Source organism: Pogoniulus pusillus, chromosome 12 (assembly GCF_015220805.1).
Source record: "Pogoniulus pusillus isolate bPogPus1 chromosome 12, bPogPus1.pri, whole genome shotgun sequence".
Lineage (NCBI taxonomy): Eukaryota > Metazoa > Chordata > Aves > Piciformes > Lybiidae > Pogoniulus > Pogoniulus pusillus.
Window position 1 is genome coordinate 17,126,015 of NC_087275.1, and position 23,452 is coordinate 17,149,466.

At 44.3% G+C, this 23,452-nt stretch overlaps 1 protein-coding gene across 1 annotated transcript in view; it reads left to right on the plus strand.

Moving 5' to 3' along the window:
• Positions 1–808: 808 nt before the first annotated feature.
• The window catches only part of CLIC6 (chloride intracellular channel 6), a 31,025-nt gene continuing 8,381 nt past the window's right edge, over positions 809–23,452 (plus strand). The window contains exon 1 of the mRNA XM_064152491.1: positions 809–2,027. Within this exon, the coding sequence (XP_064008561.1) occupies positions 819–2,027 (1,209 nt within the window). The 5' untranslated portion in view covers positions 809–818. The remainder of the gene's footprint in view (positions 2,028–23,452) is intronic.

The window sequence follows — 23,452 nt, forward strand, 5'->3', positions numbered from 1 at the left end:
AGTTTTTTTTTGGCCACTCTGCGAAGCCTCCGGTCCCTGTGAACACCTGCAGGCGGCGGGCGACAGGGAAGGAGATGTGCGAAGGGCAGTGTGTAACGCCATCACGTCACGCTTTCGCCACCTGTCCCTGGGGCATTTGCAGCCAGAATCAGTGGCGGAGAAACTGAGAGGAGAGGCTTGGAGGTGTGTGAGGGAGACTCGCCGACCTTGCCCTGTGCGGGAGAGGCGGAGAAGAGGCACCTGTGGCTGCCGCCTCCATACACACGCACCGCGGTCCCGGGAGCCACTGTACGCAAGCGCCGCCTTCCTTGTCCGCCTCCCTCGTCGGTGCCCGACGCTGATCCCCGGCGGCGACTCTGCCTAGTTCGCGCTTGTCCCGGCGGCCGGACGCGCCCGCCCCGCTGCGCTCTTGGGCAGCGGCCCCGGTGGAGGCCGGCATGGCGGAGAGCCCGGGGGGACCTGAAGCTCCTCCGCCGGAGGGGAGTGATGTCCCGCGGGAAGGAGACGATAAGGAAACAGCGGAGGGGAAACCGCAGCCCGGGGCGTCCCTGGACGGGGCGCCCGATGATGGGTCGGCGGAGCCCCAGGACGAATCCCTCTCCAACGAGATGCCGAGGCTGAGTGGGGAGGCGGTAGCTGGGCAGGAGCTGGCGGTGCTGCCTCCCGGGGACAGCGGCGGGACAGGGAACAGCTCTTCCGAGGGGGCGGTGGAGTCCACGGGCGGGCCAGGTGTGGGGCAGCAGGGTGTGATAGGGGGTGAGCAGCGAGACTTCGACGGGGGCGACTCGGGGGGCGAGGGTCTGTTAGGAAGAGAGCTGATGGCCACGGGCACGGACACGTCCCAGGGCTCCGCGCCGGAGATGGCAGACCCTGAGGATACGGCTATGGCCCCGTCGGGGACGGAGCCCAACGAGGCAGCCCCGGCAGGAAGAGACCCCGAGGAGGCAGCCTCGGCGGGGAGAGACCCTGAGGAAGCAGCCCTGGCGGGGACAGATCCCGCCGATGTGGCCATGACCCCGACGGGAATGGAGCCCGGAGAGACAGAGGCGGCCCTGGTGGGGGCAGAGCCCGGGAAGGCAGTAACAGAGGCAGCCTCGACCGAGACAGGCCGCGAGGACGCGGCGAGGACAGACCCCGAGGTGTCTGTGGAGACAGTCCCGAGGGGCACAGATCCCGAAGAGGCAGCGAGGATAGACTCCGAGGAGGCTGTAGTGACAGTCCCGGGGGGGACAGACCTTGAAGAGGCAGCGAGGATAAACCCTGAGGAGGCTGTAGCGACAGTCTCGGGGGGGACAGACACTGAAGAAGCAGCAAGGACAATCCCAGAGGGGACAGAACCCGAAAAGGCGGCGAGGACACACCTCGAGGAGTCTGCGGTGGCAATCCCGGGAGAAGCAGAGCTCGAAGAGGCGGCGGAGCGAGACACTGAGGAGGTGATGCGGGAGGAAGTCCCGCAGGCGACAGACCCCGAAGAAGCGGAGGCGACAGCCCTGTCAGGAGCAAGCCCCGACGAGGGGCTAAGCCAGGCGGTCTCAGAGGCGGCAGACACAGAGGAGGAGGAAGCGACTACTTTGGCGGGGACAGTCCCCGAAGATGCGGTGCGAGAGGCAGCTCCGGCGGCGACAGACCCCGAGGAGGCGGTGGCGGCCGCAGGGGGGAGCGGGGCGGCTCTCGAGGACTGTGGGGAAGTGGAGGTAGAGCTGCTGGCCAGAGGGGAGTCCGACGGCGGATATCGGTCGCCGGGCGGCCCCGACGGCGAGAACGGAGCGGAGACGCTGGGTTCGGAGCAGGGAGCCGCTGCCCCGGCTGCGGCAGAAGCGGGGAGCGCGGCCCTGGGAGCAGGGGAAGGCGGCGCGGCGGGTCAGCATGACGGGTCCCTGGGCCCCGACGGCGACGAGTGGGGCGCCGCAGGTCGGAGCCTGAACGGCGTGCAGAGCCGGGAGGAGGACGAGATAGGCTCTCCGACTGCTCTGGAGGAGGAAGAGGACGATGAGAAGCAGGAACATGACATCTCCCTCTTCGTCAAGGTAAGGTGTGAGGGGCTGCTGGGGAAACCTGGGTTTGCAACCTCTTGTAGGTGCCACCAGGCAGACAAATTCGTCCTGGCTCAGGTGGTTTGATTATTAATGCCCCAAATCAGCTTGCTTCTGGCTCCTCATTTCTTCAGCAGACAGCTTGCAGGATGGATGAGATGGAGCTTCTTACTGCCCATCTCCACTGTCCTGGGAGCTGATGGTACTGCACAACTCACAGAAGCACAGACTTTGCCTGCAAAGTGGTCCTCCCTGTGGATTTTCCTCATTAGCCCTATGTTTGGTTACTTGAGGTTTCTCTAGGTTTAAATTAAGAGGGTGTGCAGGGAGCTTGGCTTCCATGGATTCTGTGCCCTTCTCACTGTAAGGCTTGGACCCAGGGCTGAGGCGAGAGTGTACCCAAAAGCATCTGTTTGGAATCATTAGCTGTGACTTGTGGTATGGGGAATTCCTAAGGGATTTTAAGATCTTCAGAATGTGTTAATAAAGGTACGTATCACAACCTGGGGACTGAGGTGGAAGAAAATGTGATACTGGCATTTTCTGATGTGATCAGCATTTGGGCAATTGCCCCAAAGTTTGGAAAGGCTGGATTCAGAGAGTCAGTGAACTGCCCAGCTGTTTAACATCTCTTGTGATTGTGCAGTTTGTAGTATTTGGGCAGAGAAGATTTAGGTTAGAGGAAAGTGGACAAAAGTGAGCAAAAAATATAATAGACTTAAAAACAGTTTCTGGTATTTTACAATATAAAACTTCAGAGTTTGTTTCTAGCCTGTGGCTGAAATCCCACCAAAATCAGTGGGACTTAGCATGGAGACAGCATATGTCCACCGACTTGAAATACCAAATGTGAAAATTCTATGCATAGAAAACACCCCTAAGGTGTTTTTCTTCCTAAGGTGTTTATGCCTTGATCTATCCAACTTCATCATGCAGGCTTTTGTCAGTCTTTTGTCAAGGCTGAGCCTCCTTTGAAGTGAAGGCTGGGGAAGGCTCTAAGGCCTACACATAGTAATGTCAGATGTGCTGGGTGATGCTATGGAAAGATGAATGGTAATAAAGGCTTGTGTTGGCAAGTGTTCCCCAGCCTCTCCTCACTTTAAGCAATTCCTTAGCTGGAAGGCTGGGATGAATTCTGTGGTCTAAAGGAAGCTCTCTATGTGCCAGGGTAGTGTACAGTAGCTAATGGTAAAACACTGGTGCCAAAATCTAATTTTGTGTCAAATAGCAGGAGCTATTACTGTTGAGCCTGGTGGGTGATCTGTGGACTCTCTGGCTCACAGATTGACAGTCTCTTTTGCTGGCACACTGTTGTAACTTTTTTAGTTCTTGTTTTATGCTCTTATATCCATTGAGGGGTACTAGAGAGTGACAGAGGCTAAAGTCTATGACTTAGGACCATACCTGCATTATTGCACTTTGGTGCATGTTTGATGAAAGAACAATGTGGCTAAAATTAGAAAGCAGCCTACAATAAGAGCATCTGTTTTGACTCTGCAGTCCCCATTAAACATGGATTTTGAAAATATTTGTGAATTAATGAAGACAGAAGATTTTTTTTTATGATCGACTTAGCATTAGTAACTTAAGAATGCCTAGAAGAGAATACAGCTGCTTTTCCCCCATGATTTTGGTACAGAAGTATTACAAAGCTTCAATATTTTAACTCACCTGGAGCTAGACTGGTGTAGTTGACACTGCTGTAGTTGACATAGGTGTAGTTGACACAGGTGTAGTTGACACTGGTGTAGTCGACATTGGTGTAGTTGACATTGGTCAAGTTTTTTAGTTAGATATTGGCACAACTTTCTCCATTTTACTGCAAATTTTAAAAATGCCTACTGGAGAGCTCAGCATCTCACCCACCAAAATGTGCTGGGAACAAAGAAGAACTTCTCTTTCTTGCTGTCAAGAGAGTTCACGTTCATGCTTCTTTTGCATTCCCCTCAAGGCACACTCACTGTCTTTCTGTCCCTCCCTTGGGTATAAAGGGAGTATAAAAAAGAGGGAGACTGGAAGTTCTCTGTGATAGCTTCAAGTAGGTTTTAAGAGCACATGCTGTTATGTAAGCTGTGCTCGAATATTCAGCTGCTGTTGTATTTTGATGGAAAAAAAAGGAAGGTGAGTGAATTCCAGCATAGGACAATGTAAAATCTGGCATCTGGGGATTATTAAATGTTTACCTCTGACCACAGCATGTGGTTCACAGATATGGTGATCCTTCTCAAGCAATTGCTAAAACTCGAGGGCTAAGGAAGTGAGAAGATGATCTAAACTGAATGCAAATGTTCGTTTCCAGCCTTAAACACTTCCCTTCACAGGCGCGTTTCAAATGCATGTGGCCACCCTATACCATCACTACACAATGCATACCATACCACACACAATTCCATCACTACACAAATGCAGAGCAATGTTGAAAGTAAGTCACATTATAAGAAAAAACTCACGAGAAGATGATAGCAGTAGTAGTGTTTGGATGATCCTTGCAGTTTCCCTGCTAGGGAGCATTGCACTAGACTTGACTGACACGAAAGTATCTGATAGTCTCTCAGTAATAACATTGGAGAATAACAACAGAAGCATTACTATCAGAAGGAAATTTCCCAGATGAGAAATGCTGCTTTCTTCTAATGTTGTTCTCTTTTAGAGGTTTTGGTTTGTTTGATTGGATTTTTTCCCCTCTTCTGCTTCCTGCTGCTTTGCATTGTTTATTTGTTCATTCAGTTTTGCATATATGTATTTGAATATAATGAATATTGTGTCACCTCGTGCTTCCCATGATGAGGTGGGTGGCAAAATTCCTGCCAGCTCCGCAAGCAATGGGTAATAGGAAATTATTATTTAGTTTGAACTCAGGCACCAAGGATTCAGTGTTGAGTTCTCATGATATCTGAGATAATCTAGCATTTAGCAGGGTTAGCAGTATCTATGGGAGATAATGTCCTTCTGGAGCAGCAGCTCAATGCCAGACAAGGCTACAGTAGGGCATCTCCCAGGAGAGCAGACATCTATCTGTCTTTGGGCAACTGAACTGTGCCCTTCATGAAAGCTGAACCACCTAAGACTCCTTGGGAATAAGCACGAGACCATATCAAAACTGCTTGGAAGTGTTTACTTGATTTCACATTCCCCATGAAACAACATGCACCGTCTATTCCCTTTAGATAGCAATACTTAATGCCTCTGCTATTTCAAAGTCAAGTGTTTGCAAAGGTCATCCAGATATATTTGCCAATCAGTCTTTGGTAATTGACTAAGCTTATCTGGTACCTTAGGTAGGACGCCGTGTGGATGCTGGAGCTTGCTGGTCTTCTAAGGTCAATGGCATATGTAGGTTCGTTGTGCCTTTTTTTCCCATATGTTTCTTTGGGTTTTTTTGTTTGTTTCAAGAAAATGTCTGCAAATGTCCAGAATTGTCATCAGATTTACTCAGTTGATTTTAAGCAATTTAAACTTAAAAGCTTATGTCTAAAATTCAAAGCCAAACAAAAGACAAATCTCCCAAAGTTAACTACCAGCTAATTTTAAATTTTCTTATAACAGAAAACTTAAACACCAGAATTACTATAGCAAATTTCATCACTTCAAGCATTTCTAGGCATAGTGATCTGTAAGTGCTGAACGCTGTTGACCAAACTACCCAGTTTGAGCACAAGACCTTCTCTGAGATTGTTCATCTTCCAAAACATTTCATGCTTCATTTCTGGGTTAAATGATGTATAGTACAAAGTTGCCATGAGCCTAAGGTAACCAATTTTACCCAATGAAAAATAATAAGCTTTATTCAGTTTTGTGACATTCTTGGTCTCTAAATCAAAGTAATTTATTTTCATTCAGGAAGTTATTTCATTCCTATGAGGGACAAAGGTTACTTGACTGATACAGAATTTCCTAGCATAATTCCTGAGATGTGCTTGACTGACTTGACATACTTAGAGCTGTGCTGAACTATCAAGAGTGCTAACAAGAAAGTAAAAGCTTTCTTGTGACTAGAGACATAGGAATAAAAAATGCTTGCATCTGTGCCTCTGAATACCAGTTAACATGTCCAACTTACATAGTAATGAGTGTTTCATACTAGAGAACAGAAAGAATCTCCTTTTCTGTGATGTGATGGATCTGTGGCTTATATAAGTTACACTTAAAGTCTAAACTGAACTTCTAGGTTTCAGGTGCTGTAGGTAACAAGTTTATGGACAGCAGAAGCTCAGATCTCTGTAAAAACCTCCTAGCCTGTATACTCCTTCAGTGGACTCTGCTTTACCTAATGCTTCATGAAACATTAACAATCACAGGATCACAGGATATTAAGGGTTGGAAGTGACCTCTGGAGATCTTCAAATCCAACTGCCCTGCCAGAGCATATGTTGCACAGGAATGCATCCAGACAGGTGTTGAAAATCTCCAGAGAAGGAGACTCCACAACCTCTCTTGGGAGCCTGTTCCAGTGCTGTGTGACACTTGCAGGAAAAGAAGTTCTTCCTCATGTTGAGGTGGAACTTTGTATTGCTCCTTGTCTGCACAAGTAAGAAGAAGCTGTCCCTTCTACAACTCAGCCCTCATATATTTATACATGCTTATTATATCCCCTCTCAATCTTCTCCTCTCCAGACTAAAAAGCCTCAGGTCTCTCAGCCTTTCCTCATAAGGCAGTGCTCCAGTCCCTTAATCCTTGTAGCCATATATTGGACTCTCTCAAGTAGATCCCTGTCCCTCTTGAACTGGGGAGCCCAGAGCTGGACTCATAACAGTATAATCAGCGAGTAGGTATTTGTGCTTAGGATCTTGATTTTTCACTCATCAGTGCAATCAGTCTGTAAATCAATGAGGCAAGTATGGTTTATAAGGACAGCAGCCAAGATCCTGTCTCAAAATGAAGGTAGAGAGGTGTTTACTGTAGTTTTTTAGGTTCACTGTAGGAGCCCAGTATTTACATGACCTTAGGAAAGTGAAAGCAAGGATTTTGATGTGTGATGCTACAGTAGCTTCCTATTTATGGATTAAAAGAGGTTTGAGGGAAATTTAGTTGCTGGATATTTATTCAAGGAAAAGGAACTACTACTCGAGCTTGCTCGAGTCATTTCCCTCCACCTTGCTTGTGGATGTTCTGTTTTACAGTTGGCTATGAGACCTGTCAGCTCTTATAACTGAGTAGTTACAAATGTTGCCTCTGAACAAGGAAAAAAAACATCCAGGAGAAACTCCTTTTCCTGGGAGAACACAAGCACCTCTTGGGGCAGCCCAAAGCTGTTCATGACTGAGCCTTGTGGGGCCACTCAGCTAAACCAGCATGGTCCCACTTTTCTGGCTCTGGCTAACTAGCTGTTCGTGTGGTGACCTGGATCCCTTGACTACATGCAGCTGTACAAAAGGTACCAAAATCAGCAGAGGTGTGTTTGTTTGAAGATATTTTGCAGTTCTGTTCCCAGGGCTGTGGTACAAAGCAGGAAGCTGGCTCCCTTCCCATGGGTATTTGCCCTTTCTCAGCTATATTTTTTTTTCAATCTGGAGTATGGCAATTTCAGGTTCCCTAATACAGCTTAAGGGGAATTGGCATTACAAATTCCTTTCATAACTCTGCAGGTTACTGTACATGCTGCGTGCACCTGCAGCAGCCTTTGAGGGCTGAGTACTCTTCCAGTAGTCTTCAATCAAACTGTGCTTGGGAGACTTCAGGTTGAACGGCCACACCACCAATCTTTTCTCTGAAAGACCTATGCAGAGCTTCTGAATGTGCAATCTTTTTCATTTTTCACACTTTCCTTCCCAGCCATCTAGGTTATCACTTTTTTAAAGCTTAAACTGCTAGAAAGGGTCAAGGTTCCTTGGAGCCACTGTCTAAAGAGTAGCTTTGAAAACTGTCTCAAAATTAATTTTGCTGCTTTGCTCCTGGAAGGATACTTAAGGGAGCAGCAGCAGGCTTGGTTTGTTTGTGTGCTAGTTCTGTTAACTGGCAGGCCAAGTCCTGTTCCAGAAATACACAAACCATCAGACAGAAGTAAGTGATTAGAGATAGGAAGTTGTAGCTGATCTTTTAATTTTTGTTTGATATGACTTAGTCATACTTTTTGGAGTCATCTTTTTGTCCATGCTCTGTAAGTTCTAAACCAATTCTGAAACGCAAGATTGTACAAGCTGTAAGCATCTATTTATGCTCAGTGTGACTGCAGATCTCTGTGGTTTGCAGGCTTGTTTTAGGCAAACAAAACAAAACAAAACAACCAAACAAAAAGTTCTGGAATAAAGTAAATGTCTTTCCCTGGTTTTATTTACTTTCAGCTCAGGGCTTCAGTAAAGCACCTCACCATGTGTTTTACTTTAAGCACAAGCTTAAAGTCACGTGCTGTTTAAGCCCTTTGCTAAACCTGGGACACTTTCCTGATTCATTCCTAGGGCACAGCTTGTGTTTCTTACTGGTCGAAACCAGCAGAAACTTCTGATGAGATCAGCCTGCTGCCCAAAATTCAGCTATACTGCCTCTGCTCCTTGAGTTTTGTCTTCATTGAAAGACTGATTTTAGAATCATAGAATCAAGCAGGTTGGAAGAGACTTCCAAGATCATCCAGTCCAACCTATCACCCAGCACTGGCCAGTCAATGAGACCATGGCACTAAGTGCCTCGTTCAGTCTTTTCTTGAACACCTCCAGGGATGGCAACTCCACCACCTCCCTGAGCAGCCCATTCCAATGGCAAATCACTCTCTCTGGGAAGTACTTCCTCCTAACGTCCAGCCTATACCTCCCCTGGCACAACTTGAGACTGTGTCCCCTCGCTCTGTTGCTGGTTGGCTGGGAGAAGAGACCAACCTCCACCTGGCTACAACTACCTGAAAGGAGGTTGTAGACAGCAATGAGGTCACCCCTGAGCCTCCTCTTACCTGTGATCACCACAGACTTGGAGTAAGGATGGAAGATTTCTGTTTGCTTTCGGTGTTTCAGTTGCCAGTTGCCTGAAATGAGCATTCATTTCATAAATCCTGCTGGAGAGCTGCAGCCTTCTTTGGAAGCATTGATGATTGCTGCATCAGGTGATTGCCATGCAGCTGTGCTTGGGAATTTTCATATTATCTGCCTGTGTAATTGGAGGCTTAATTCCTGTTGAATTGTAGATGAATAACAAACCAACACACAAGACTCATGGCATTCACACATATAAAACATTAGCGTGCAGTAAGTGACATTCTGGATGAGGAAAGGGATCTGACCAATTAGTTGGAAAATAGAACTGTACTTGAATGAAATAATGAAAAAAAAAAAAGTAAAGTGAAGCTTTGGAAATAGTCTTTGTTAAATAAAAATTGAAATCTTTTGAGAAATTATTACCTAGCAGTGTTGGGTCTGGATTAGTTCACAAGGGGTCTAGGCAGGGTTGTCAAAATGGAGGAGGAAGCAGTGGCTGCATCAATAGCCCCACACTTTGGACAGTGATGTAGGATGTTGGTGATTGAGTTCTGATGTTACCTGAAGCATGAGTGGAAGATTAACGCACATCCTTCTCCCTAGCCAGCGCCACAGACACAATGTAACAGAGTTATTCCTCTTCTCTCCCTGCCACTATCGACATGCAGTAATTACCTGTCAAGTGAAACAGCATCAGAAATATTTAAATGCAAGGAGCCAGGAATATCCAGCAACGTTATGGTTGGTCAGTATGTGACTTATTAGCTGGTTTTTCCTACTGTAACAGTAGGTGGAGTTTAAATGGTAATCAGTAGCCTCTAATTCTGGTGGATTTGGGGATTGCTTCTGGAATAATAGGTGTGTTATTCACATGCTTTGAGAAACTAGAATGTGGTAGGCATTACAAAATCGAAAGGTATCATGTTTCCTGCTAGCATGGGTGTAACAAATAATGCCCAGTCCACTTAAGAATCTGGACTTTGGTTTTATTAGTATTCCTAACCTTAGAAATAAACATTTTTTTGTTGATTAAAAAGAGCCTTTTCTATTTGTTAGATATCTTTAATACTAAACCAACTTCTTCCATGCCTTCTCCCACTTGAAATCAATTCTGCCCTGTTCATAAGAAGAGGATTAGGCAGCCTTGTGATCACTCTGCTTCCATGAACAATCCTTCCTTTTTGGACTCTTTGTCTTGGTGGGTACCAGCCTCAGTTAACCATCCCAGGGGCTCCGTGTTTTGGCCTTTCTTACAGTCTGATATAGATGTCTGTTCTCTAGAAGTTAGTTCAAATACTCTGAAGCAGATGCAGCAATGGAAATTAGCAATATGACCACATTTTTATTAGGATGCTTATCTTTGCTGAAGTCACTTTGAATTGGTGTCAGCTGCACACTTTTTTAGTAAGAGACAGACCACTGCTCTTCAGAAGTAGTAAAGTGAGTAAGGTAGTGAAAGGAAATACTACACATATTTTTTTAGAAGAGGAAATGAAGCATGGAGGTTTCCTCCTGTGCTATCGCTGACTGTGTTCTCTGTCTTCTCCCCTAAATCACACAGAATCACAGAACGTTAGAGGCTGGAAGAGACCTCCAGAGATCACTGAGTCCAACCCCCTTGCTGAAGCATGATCCCCTAGGGTAGTCTGCACAGGAATGCACCCAGGCAGGTTTTGAAAGCCTCCAGAGTCTGGGCAGCCTGTTCCAGTGCTCCTGCTGCTTCTTTTAAAAAGTAAGAAACTGCCTGTCTGCTCAAGGAGCACAAGTAAATGCCATGTGAAGGTTACATGATTATTTTCTCACTCAGATAATAAAATGTCAGGCTATGATAAGGAGTTGTATGCATTTCCATTTGCAGTGTCTGATTATTTACTGATAAAAACCTGAAGAAGTGTGACTCCGTTCCAGTCACTTTTGGTAATGCCCACCCAGTCTGCACTAAATAAAGGTGTTTTAATTCCTTCATACAAATATTGAATTTCTTAAGGCAAAAAGCAGCAGCTTGTACAGCCTGCTACTGACTCTAGCAGTGGAGGCTTTCCCTGGGAGGGGGGAACCTGTTGCATCCTCCTTCCTTCAAGAAGCCTGGGGCTGGCATGCCAGCCGGCTGTGGGATTTGCCACGTGCAAGGATGCCTCACAAACAGGCAGAGACTTAGATTGGATATTAGGAAAAAATCTTTACTGAAAGAGTGGTGAGGCATTGGGACATGCTGCCCAGAGAGGTGCTGGAGTTGCCACCCCTGGAGGTGTTGAAGAAGCACTTTAGTAGTCATGGTAGTTGGGTTAAGGTTGGACTTGATGATCTTGAAGGTCTTTCCAACCTTAATGATACTATGATTCTAAGTGCAAAGGGGATGTTGCCTATCTCAGTTTTCTGCTCTTCATATGCTGGATTTTTAGCCTATATTTGAATATCCAAAACATCCTAGAAATGTAACTGTTTTAAACAAAGTGAACTATAGCAGGGCTGTGTGAATGCACACCTTTCCCAAATTATTCCTGTGGCACAGTTACAAAGAAGTTGAACATTTACCTAGATTTCAGGGGTAAAAAAAGCAGCAATCATTTGTGTCTTGGAGAATTGTTGACACTGACCTGGTAGGAATTGTTGAACTTAATTTTTTTAAAGCTAAACACAGAACCCGAGCATTTTGTTAAAAAAAAAAGTTCCTTTCTATGATAGCAGCAGATGAAACTCAAACCAGGATCCAAATACACCTTAAAAACTTCAACATTTCAGATTGTGTGCTGCCTACAGAAATGAACTATCAGTCTTCATTTGTGCCAGAAGCACTGCAGGGACTGGGGGCTTCTCCTGGGCCAGAGTCTCAGGGTCTGTCCTTGTTTTGAGGAATATGAATGTTACAGCTGTAAACACTAGGAGCCATTTGTTTGCAGCATGATTCATGCAGTGTATTGTTATTTAAAAACTAATTGGAATCTAATTAGCAATACTGCATTTCTCATAGTTCCCCAAAGCCTGTGGATGAAAGTGAGGTGGTGGGGAGAATAGGATGAATAGCCTTGGATTTGAATTTACATCAGGACAGGGAGAAATAGAATCCATCCCCATCTCTGCTAATGAGTTTTTGCTGGTATGTGTGCCCAGTCTGTAACTGCTCTTTCAGGGCATGTCTTTGCCAGTTACCACTGGAGCTGGCAAGCTTTTTATGCAATATTTTACCTTGCCATTTGTATTATTATCTACTTGAAGCAAAACATCACATATTCAAATATCGGGGGGGGGGAAAAACCCCAAAACTGTATCTCTCTTTTCATCTTTCAACTTCACCTCTTGATTTAAGCATCAGAGTTAGGAATGCCATTGACAAATTCTTTTCTAAAGCCTTCAGTGCCACCTACTCCCTGAAGCTGCATAAAATAGCTTATTTGATTATTAAGATCTTATTTGTTTACTTTTTCTCTCCCTTACAACACAAATCAGAGATACTTTATGTAATGTGCACACAGATTTTGCATGGTAGATCGAAACGGCATAGCTGTGTGTGGCAGGTTAAGTATCATATGGGGAAGTGTAAAGCAGGATGTGTCGGTGAAATGCCAGTTAATCTGTTTTTCCCAGACCTATAATGTGTTCAAGAATATAATGCTCTTTTGTTGAAGTAATTCCCTGTAGGAATTTAAAAAGGATATAAGATTTTTGTCTCCGATGTAGAATGTTCAGCTGGCATCTTGCCATGTTATTAAATACGGATTAGAAATAGCATTGAGGTATTTAAACATAATTCTTGTAACAGGATAAATAGCTAATAGCATTTGGTTTGCTGCCTGTGTGCTTGTGACCTGGTAATGTTCCTATTAACACAAATACAGACGGCATGAACTCTCTGGGCAGATTCCACAGCAGAAAGAAATTCAGGTTTTAGACTAGTTTGGTGTAAGATTAAAGGCAGTGCTCTCTAACTAGGTGGCATTTCCTAGCTCCAGATTTCACCTGTGTTCAGCTGAAACATTCTTGGTTTTCTTAGACTACTGGCAAGTTTTTAAAAATGAGTTTGGATCTTAAAATTAAAGAATCTTAAGGATATTTTTGAGGGATGTGTATTTAATAGGCATATTCCTATTGTGGTTAAAATGGACAATGGCATTCAATTCAGGGACATCTCTGTAGCCATTCCCCTTAGCTTCTGCTTAAGCCCTTCTCTTCTAGGCAAACCACTTGATTTAAATAATGTGTTTTGTTCCCTATGTTTTTTTCCTCCCCCATGGACACATCTCCCATTAAAACAAAATGGCTTTCATTTTGGAGGAGTGGCAATTGTTACATTGCTGTGAAAAGCCTTAGTGACTATGTGTGAATAATACACATGTTGTTCATTATCATTTTGAACTTAAAAGGCTGAGGGAGCTGGGGTTGTTTAGCCTGGAGAGGAGGCTCAGGGGTGACCTCATTGCTGTTTACCCAAAAGGAGGCTGTAGCTAGGTGGGGGTTGGTCTCTTCTCCCAGCCAACCAGCAACAGAACAAGGGGACACAGTCTCAAGTTGTGCCAGGGGAAGTATAGGCTGGATGTTAGGAGGAAGTTCTTCCCAGAGAGAGTGATTTGCCATTGGAATGGGCTGCCCAGGGAGGTGGTGGAGCTGCCATCCCTGGAGGTGTTCAAGAAAAGACTGAATGAGGCACTTAGTGCCATGGTCTCATTGACTGGCCAGGGCTGGGTGATAGGTTGGACTGGATGATCTTGGAAGTCTCTTCCAACCTGCTTGATTCTATGATTCTATGACATGAAAGTAATGCTATTTTGAGTGATACACAAAAAAAATGCAATTCATGCATCATGACTTCTGTAGGAGAACAATATTCCTAAATTGGGCAGGATTGATTAGAAGCCTACTAAATTATAGCTGAAGTTTTTCAGTCTTTGCTAGCCACAAGGGAATTTTCCTATTTATTGTTACATTTAATTTTCCTTGCCTTGTCATTGTTCTCCTTTCTGTGCACAGTTCCTGGAAGCTTGCTTGTCTCCAGCATCTAAGTGATCCTTGTAAAGTGAGAGATAAATAAGTAATAACACATTGATAATTATGATGGGATAAAGTACCTTTTGTTGAAATAACTTTCCTTGGTTTAGGAACTAAGTAAGCTGTCACAGGGGGTTGCTGTTTTCATATAGTGTACCTGGGGCTAGGCATTAAAAGAATGTTAGAAAGGAGGCTTATTTTACATTAAAGCATTTAGTATCTGGCCAAGAAAAGGCTCTGTGTGATTGCTGCATTATGACCATGGAGATGGAAACCTGGGAAAGTGCTGAATTTTGCCCAGCATTCTGCGAGGGCTTATTGCCCCCTCTCGCAGTGCCAGGCTGCATGAAATGCAGCTTGGAAAGCCCCACAGGCCACTTTCTGGATGGACATCCCTGAGTGGCAAGAGCATGAGACAGAGATCTCTCCTGAAAGCTGAAGCAGCCCCAGAGAAAACTTATTTCTGATGCCTCCAGATGCTACTGTTGCCACAGGAGCATCCTATTTCCCTTTCCTCCTCCTTCCTACAGTGTAGCTAGAGACCAATTGGTTGTGCAAGCAGCCTCCTTCAGGTTGTTGTGCTTGGAGTGGCCAGGCCTTATCACTCAAACATTTTATTAATTATTTAAGCAAATTATTGTTGTGCTTGCAAAGCAGTGAATTCCTGGTTGGGTTGCTGCTTGCTTCTGTATTATTGCCACATACTTACTGTGCTGTGGATGGCAAGTAGCTAAATGGAAGCACCCTCTCTGTTTAATTAGTTGCCTTCCCATCATGAGAGACACCAATAGTTTCACTCTGCAACCATGCTCAGCACTGTCCCACGTTATGTTAAATACTCTAACTGCCACAGTGACTTTCTTTGCAGACCTGGTGTAGGTAGCTGTAAGATAGCTGAGAAAATAAACCTTTCATTTGCATTTTTCTTTTGTAATTTCATTTGATTTTAGGACTTTTTTAAGAGTACCTGCTGGCTGCCTGCAAGTGCCCCGTAGAGAGCCACAACTGTAGTTGAAAATAGCCTGTGACAACATGAAGGAACAGCAATATGTCTGAAATTCATGGAATCACAGAACATTAGAGGTTGGAAGGGATCTCCAGAGGTCACTGAGACCAACCTGCCTGCCAAAACAGGATCCCCTAGGGTAGTTTGCACAGGAATGCATCCAGGTGGGTTTTGAAAGTCTCTAGAGAAGGAGACTCTACAACCTTTCTGGGCAGCCTGTTCCAGTGCTCTGTCACACTCACTGTAAAGAACTTCCTTTCATGCTGAGGTGAAACTTTCTGTGTTCTAATTTGTAGCCACTGCTCCTTGTCTTATTGCTGCTGACCAGCGAAAAGACATTGGCCCCATCCACTTGACACCCACCTCTCAGATATTTTTAGACATTGATGAGATTTCCTCTCAGTTTTCTCTCCTCCAGGTTTCTCAGACTCTTCGTAGGGGAGATGCTCAAGTCCCCCAGTCTTCCTCATGCAGAATTGGTTTACTTTTCTCTTTTTAAAAGAGTGTGTATACACAAAAGCTTAACCTTTAATCTGTTTAATGTAATCAAATGTGAATATCAGTAAAACCACAGCCTCTAGAAATGTCTACAATACATTGCATATTTTGTTTTTCACCTGCATTCTCATGTGTTTTGCTTGCTTCACAGAATTGTCATTTAATGGTTCATTCATTTAGGGTCTTTGTCAGAACTGGAAGGGCAGGCTACAGGCAGACCCACTGCTTTGTGGAAGTGCTGGGCAGACTGTGATATCAAAAGCAAAAGCAAATGGATATTTCATCTAAGTAACAGGACCAAGACTGGGCCTTTTGTTTTTCACTATTTCTAAAGTTAACTGGACAAAGGTAAAAAGTTTATTGCCACAAAGTTGCTTCTTAATGAAGGGGAATTTCTTCCTATGCATCAAAAGCATTTAATTATTTACTAAGTAATTAAGTTAATTTCAGCAATAATTACTTACCCAGCAGACCGTGAGTAAGTAAATAATGCAGTGAAAGTTGGAATAAAGGAGGCTTTCTCTGCTCTGAAAAGGCTGCTGGCAAGTAGGGCTGAGAGAGAACTGAAACCAGAGGAAATCGCAGCTTCAAACTTCTTTTCCTTCCTGTCACCTAGAGAGGATTAGAATTTCCAGATGTATGTAACTCCTTTAAGCTGTGACCACTGCTCACTGCCTAAAATAGGGTAGTATCCCTTAAAAGAACTCCAGCACACTGTTAGTCCCACAAAATGAACTTGAGACCAAGAACCATTTATAGCAAAGAGTCTTGCTGAAGATAAGAAGTATGAAATCTAATGAAACAAAATAGTCATAATAAGCTAATACAGACACTGCATGAGAGAAAATGCAGCATGATTTACAAAACCTGGAAGAATGAGAAAAGCCTTAATAACAACATCGTTATAAAGATGTTATGAAATGCTGTGCTAAGAGACATAAACCTTGTCCAAGATTTAGATGTTAAAACATGAGGTAGCAAGGGGTTTTATTATTTCTGCAGATGGGAGCTCAGCCTGACCTTGCTCCAGGAGAGAGCCCATCTTTTTTTTTCTGCCAGTAACAATAGCTAGATAACCAATATAATGATGATGACAGTTGCATCATTAAAAACACACCAGGCAGGTATATATCAATTGTCATCCTGATTGTAGCCTTTAGTCTACTACTTACAGTCTGTGGTCACAAAAAAAAAAAAATAATCCCCAAACCAAACCAATTTACTGGTGTTCTGTGGTCAGCTGAAGTTGTGCAGCTGAAAAGTTAATTCCTTTTACTGCCTTGCACTTAAACTTGTTTCCTTTCATTCTCTTTCACTGATTACCCCCTTTTTTTTGGCCTGGCTTTGGCTAAAAAGCCTTGATTTACATAACATTTCATCAAAAGAATTGAAAAAACCCTTTGGCATCCCCACTAATAGTCCACATATATATTTTTTTTTCAAGTCAGAAGGAATATTTTCATTCTGTGTTTGTATAGTATTTAACTTACAGTACATAGATGCTACTATGAAGGTCTACACTTCCCTGCTTCCATGAAGAGAAAAAGGAGAGCTGGACTTAGAAATCCTTTAAGGATCCCAGGCTCACCTTTTCCATAAGTCTATATTCACGTGAGTTTGGCATCTGCTTGATGCCCTGGCAGTCCACATCCTGACGCTGCTTTCAGGCACAACTCCTAAAATACTGTCTTTGTAGCCTGTTTTATGTATGAGCATGAACATCAGATCAGTATAAATTGCTGATGATGGTTTTCAGCAGTTGATCTGGCACTTTGCAGGACTGACTATGTGCATGCTGTGCCCCAGCAGTGGCCAGTCTCAAGCACCCAAAGCAGCCTCCTAATGTCTGCTCCAGACACTCAGCAAAGTAGATATGTCTGAAAGTTACCAGTCCTTATCACCAGTTTTTTGGTGGTTCATAATCTTCCAGATATGCTCATCTTTGAATCAACATCCTACACTTTGATAGCATTGCTTTCACAGGTGCTGACTTTTCCCCTCGTCATTGCTGCTGCTGTTCTGCTAGATGGGATTCTGGTACCTTGCATGCCTAGCCTTTGTTTTGATTATTACCTACAATCAGGACAGCTGGTGGTTGAGATATCTCCTGAGCCCTCCTATACTTTGTTAGGCCTAGCACTGCTTGGATGTCCTCAGAGGATTGTGCTACTGCCATCATCCTTGGTTGCGTTTGGATCCTGTAGCTGCAAGACTTGTGCCCCATTGCAACTCAAACTATGTTGCCTTCTGCCAATGCTGAGGTTACTGGGCTGAGAAGGGTGTTTTTCTCAGGTGCCATCCCTAACATCCTTGCTTTGCTCCTTGTATTCTGTAAGTTGGGCAGTGGTACCTGACCAGTGGATGAGTACAAGCCCATACTAGCATGTGTCCATCCCCAGCTGTCAGTATGCACCAAGCATACAGCATCAGCAGTTAGATTAGCAGTGATTTGCTCAAACCACTTTAAATAAAATGCCACTTCGTACTAACTGCTCTCCTATTCTTCCTCAGAAGAGGTGAACCTCTGACACCATTTACTTTTTGCTGTCTAATTTTAACATAGGAACTGTTGTCACTGTCAACAGCATCCTATTTTGTCAAGTGTCCGGCCAGAGCTTGCTGTCAGAGATAAAACAGCCACCATCTCTTTGCTTTTGTAAGGAATTACTCAATTATTTTAGGTGTAAAGTCTGTTTGGGATAGCTGCTGCTGTTTCCATCACTGTGCTGAAGTTTGTTACACGTGCTGTTTTCGCCTGGACACATTCAGAGTCATGGAATGCAAAACAATGGCGTCTGCCATCATCTCGTCCTTGGAATGATGTGCATGCTCAGTACAAAGAAGCAATGGGCAGCAAGGAATCTTCCAGTAGAGAAGAAGTTTTGAGACAATTTTTTTCCCCTTTGTGCTATCACATATGTGTTGTACATCTGCCAATCCTCTGGAAGCTGAGTACGAAACTTTATGCTGTGGTGGTTAGGAACCCTTACAATTATCAGCTAGGAACATTTGTATTGGGTTTGTACCTGTTTGGTTCTGTGTCAGCAACAGCCTCAACTATCAGGTTAAAAAATGTGCTTGCACTGGGTAATAATATATTTCCTGAGGTTTTGCTTCTCAAATTAAAAAAAAAAAAATAGACTTTCTTGTCCTCTCTTGTAAAATAGATTCCTCATTTTCATGGTTTTGTCAGGAGCACTTGACTGAGTTTGATTTAATCTTTCATGAAGGCAGAGGACCAGGTATTTGCACAGATCTTTTCAGAACTGTGTAAAGTGGTTTGTGCTGTGGCTTGAATGCTGGCCTGCTTCTACAGAAGTGTCAGCTTTGATGTAACCTAAAGCAACATCACCTTCCCCTACAGCTATTGGGCAGCTGTCCAAAAGAGTTCACTCACTATTGTGGCTGTTACACACAGCAAGAGTCTACTTCGGCAGTACCAGAAGTGCAGTATCAGTGGAGGAACCTCAGATACCAGCCACATTGTAAATATTCATATTTCTGCTCTTTGAATGAGAAGGAAACAGCAGCTGGAAACAGCTCCAGAGCCTTCAACACAGGAAGGACATGGACCTGGTGAGGCAGGTCCAGAGGAGGACCACAGTAATGACTGGGGGGGTATGATCACCTCTTATATGAGGACAGACTGAGGAATCCAGGCTCTGGGGAGACCTAGTAGTGGCCTACCAGTACCTGAAGGAGGTCTACAAGGTTGGAGAGGGGCTGTTTACAAAAGCCTGTAGTGACAGGACAAGGGGCAATGGTTTGAAATTAGAGAAGAGCAGAATTATATTGGATGTTAGGAACAAGTTCTTTACCATGAGGGTGGTAGAACGCTGGAAGGAGGTGGAGCCCCTGATAGTTGAGGTCCCATCCCTGGAGATACTAAAGGTGAGGCTTGACAAGGCTCTGAGCAACCTGATGTAGTAGGGGATGTCCTTGTGTACTGCAGGGCAGGTTGGACTAGATGACCGTTGGAGGTTCCTTCCAACCCCGACCATTCTGTGATTCCATGATCTGGTTTAAGTGTTGGATATTAGTAGATAAGCAGAGCCACATCACTGTTTAAGACCATCAGAATAAAAGTTGGCAAAACTTTCCCTTTGTCCATTAAGCATTATTTTAAATTACAGATTGTTTATCTTAAAACTTAGCCTGGAAGCAGTAAATTTCTCAAGAGTACTGTTAGGAACAGGCAAGGTATCTTGTTGTGGAGGTGGCTCAGAGGCAGAACCTCTCCCGGTGAGACGTGCTGAAAGCTACCACTGCTCATTGTTCTTGAGCAGAAGTCAGGATTTCTGTTTCAAGCCCAGTAGGTGGCATCAAAAGAGTTCTCTGAAATTCAGCATTTAGGTGTTACATGCCCCAGCCCTAGGCCAGAAAGTGAACACAGTGCTTTAGACAGACACAGTTCCAGGTAATCTGTCTCTTCCTTAAAAAAAGCTCTGCTTTGAATGTGATCTGATCCAAACTGCATGTCTTGGTGCTTCTATGACTAGCACAGAATACCATGTGTCATTAAGTACATTATAGTTGCCTTCAGTGAATCCAGATGACTTGTATTTTTATTGCCCTTATGACAGATGTCATATTGCCAGTTTGGGGTTTTTTGAGTGTTGTGATCCTATAGGAATCTGCATGAACACTGTCAAAAAAGTAAAGCGCACTTTGTATCCTCAAAGAGCAGGTGGGGTTTGGTGGGTGCCTGGTGGTTTTAGTTTTTGCTTGGTTGGTGCTTGGTGGCCTTATTTTTTGTGTGTGGTTTGGTTGGTGGTTTTTGTTTTTGTGATTTTTGAGCTTTTGGGGGGGTGGTTTGTTTTGTTTGGGGGTGGTTTTGTTTGTTTGGTTTGCACTGTTCTTTGAAAAAACCCCCAACGATTTATGTGTCACAGCACACTAACAGAACACGGTTATGTCTAGAAAATAGACATATTCTCATGTGGCAGTAAGTCCAACCCATGTGCTTCTCAGAACCTATTGCCAAGGCTGAAGTAGGTCTTGGCATTACTGGGAGTATGGGAGTGCAGTCATACCACATCCCTCTATCTTTCTTCTTGTGATCTTGCTGTTGAAAATGATGGTTTCATGGTAAACCACAAGGCAGTGCAATTTCCATTCAGGGGTCAGTAGAGGAGGAAGGAGACACTGGAGCTTCCCTTTTTTCTTAGCCTTCACACAGCCAAGTTCAGTGTCTGGTCCCAGTAGTGCAGTGGAAGCAAAGCTGTTTACCACAGGGGCTTTTCTTGTGTTGTTGCTGTGTGTGCAGAGCCAGTGGTGGCTACTGCTGTCAGGCTGGCACTGCAGAGCTTAGTTCAGGGCAAGAGTCAGTGCTAGGAATGCAGTGGGCTCAGTTAATAATCCATGCCAGTGCACAATAAATGAGTCTCTAAAAGGAATTAGGGCAAAATAGCTGTTGGTCTTGAAAGTTGCACCCAGCCTTAAACTTCCTTCCTGCAGGTGGCCTAAGCTTGCAAACTCCTTGTAGTTTTTCAGGCAATAGTTCTGACACAGTTGCTGTGGTTCCTGTTGTTTGACAGGTGTTCAGATGCATTGTGAAAAAGGCGAGGGAAGCTGCTGGTGTGCTATGAGAAGAAAGAGTGCATGAGAACTGCCTTATAGTTAAGGTTCAAGTGAGAAAACCTGGAGTTGTCTCAGTTCAGCCTGAGACAGCAAGCTCAGCAGAAATGGCAGGGGCAGATCCACGGTGCTGGGCCCAGCTAGATGGTTCATTGTCTCCCAATAGGCAGCAGTTCTGCTTCATACTTGATAAACCAGTTTCTTTGCCAGCATAAATATGGAAACTTAGCTCCTTCATGTCAAAGAAAGAAATTTGGAGTTCAGCTTTTTTTTTTGCGGGGGGAAGAGAAGTTATACTCCTTGTTCTGCTTTTTATTGTACCTTCAAAGAGATTATCTGATTATATGAAAACAAATAAAGTAATCTCTGCGCCTTCTGAACTGTTTCTTCCATGCTTAACCTTCAAAAGGAAGCAAAATGTCCAGGAAAAACAAATCACAGTTTTGAAGGCACAGAACATTTGAGGTCAATAGGAGAACTTTCAGAAACTTGGTTCTCAAAATGTTTGTACAGAAACAGTTACAAAAACAATTCTCACAAGAACTCCAGGGACAGAGCAGCTCCAGCTCAGGGATGGCCCAAACTAGCAGCTTAACAGTGACATACAGTGCGTGACTCCTGGGTAAAGTCACTGTCATTATCTTCTTGCTATGGATGAGGATGTGGAAGTAAGTCACTTTGCCAAGGCCAGTCAGAAGAGCAGAGCTGTTGGATCAAGGTGGCAGCAGCAGATCCAGAAAGTGAATATAGTTCTTTTGGGACTCTCTTTAATATTTTGTGCATAGTGAAATTAACCAAAGGCACGGTGGTGCTCCTACTCATGAGCATCAAAAAGAATGTGGAACAGTGAAAAATGAATGAAAACAGGGAGTGCAGGCTAATAATCTCATTAGGTAATGGCAGGATTATAGAGAGCTGTCTTAAATTGTTGTTGTCACAATATAGAATCGCTGGCTAGGGCTCTGAAGGCTCTGAAAGAAAGCTCCTGTGCATGACCTGACATTCTGCTCTTCTGCAGCAACAACTGCCTTAATTGTTTGATTAATGAACTCATTGAATCACAGTATTACTAGAAAAAATACACTGACCTCCTGACCAACCACAATTAAAATGTAAATGCCAGTCCTCTTAAGGCACTGGTTAGCCATTTATTTAAGCAGCAGAAAAGCATAAAAAACAGCTCTGTGTTTTGGGGGTTTGACCCACTTCATCCATAAGGTCTGGGTGTTAAGAGACTGGTAGAGTATTTGCAGATGGAGGTCAATTTGCAGCACGACCTACAATTACATCAGCATTTGCATGGCTATTCAGCTTATAACCAGTCTGGAAACACAATCCTCCACTGAAACAGCAAGAGACTCGGGCTGACTTCAGTGAAGTTAAGATTTCACCCTACATCACTACTAAGCACAACAGTGAGGAAGTGTAGTTAAATTCTGTGTTTACCACTCATAGGTCAAATTTGCACATCTCTGAGCAGTGCTGTGGAGAAAAACTCCTTGCATTTTCCTCTCAGGCTGTAATGCTGTGCTGTCTTCCTGTAGCTATTAATGTGGAGCAGGATGATATTTTCTGGTTCTCTTAATGCTGCATCATGTCCTTACAAGGCAAAATGCCTACTCACAGCCTCACTTCTGTAAAAAGGCCACCCTTGCTTTGTTGGAAAGTACATTATCACACAATGACAGCATACTTCAGCTACTGTCATGTTGCTTGACACACAACTTTAAAGCTATTTCAATGTCCTAGCTTTGTGATTTTTGAGTGGCTGGTGTCACGATGGCAGACTGTGCTTGAAAACTTGAAGAAACTCCTTCGACATGTGTCATTGATGCCTTTATGTCCAGTAGGAGCTGCAGCTGCCTCGATTAGATGAACTAAGGACCAAAGAATTGTTCCTGTAAGCTAAAATGCAAGCTGATGTATCTGAAGGCATTTTAGCATGTGGTATTCACCCTGTTTTCCACAGCAGGCTAAAATATCCATTTGCTGACCTTTCAGCAAAGGTTATAGGAAACTGTACCATCTTTGAGCTGCCAGGTCGAACCATGTCAGGGGCTGAATCAAATTTGGTTTTATGTCTTGCAGTCACTTTGCAGTGCTGGCCACTGCTACAGAAGAGAAAGATTTAATCACTGCCTGTGCTGTTGTGTAGGGTACTGTCATTTGCCTCCAGCTTTGCAGAGCTGATGGAAACCTGGAGGCATCCACCACCAGCCCTGGTGTGGCATGTCTAGAGGTTTGGCCTCACTTTACTTCTCACCCAAAGCTCCAGCCCCCAGGGATTAAATGGCATTCAGGTTCCTAAAAGCTCAATGATGTTCACCACCTTTCCATCTGTCCCTGCCTAAGTGGCTGCTCCTGCATCCTTTACTGTAGGACCTAATCAGCTCAGGCTTTTGACTACTGAAGATCTGTGGGTTGCTTTCAGTTTAGGCACAGGAAGCCTAGA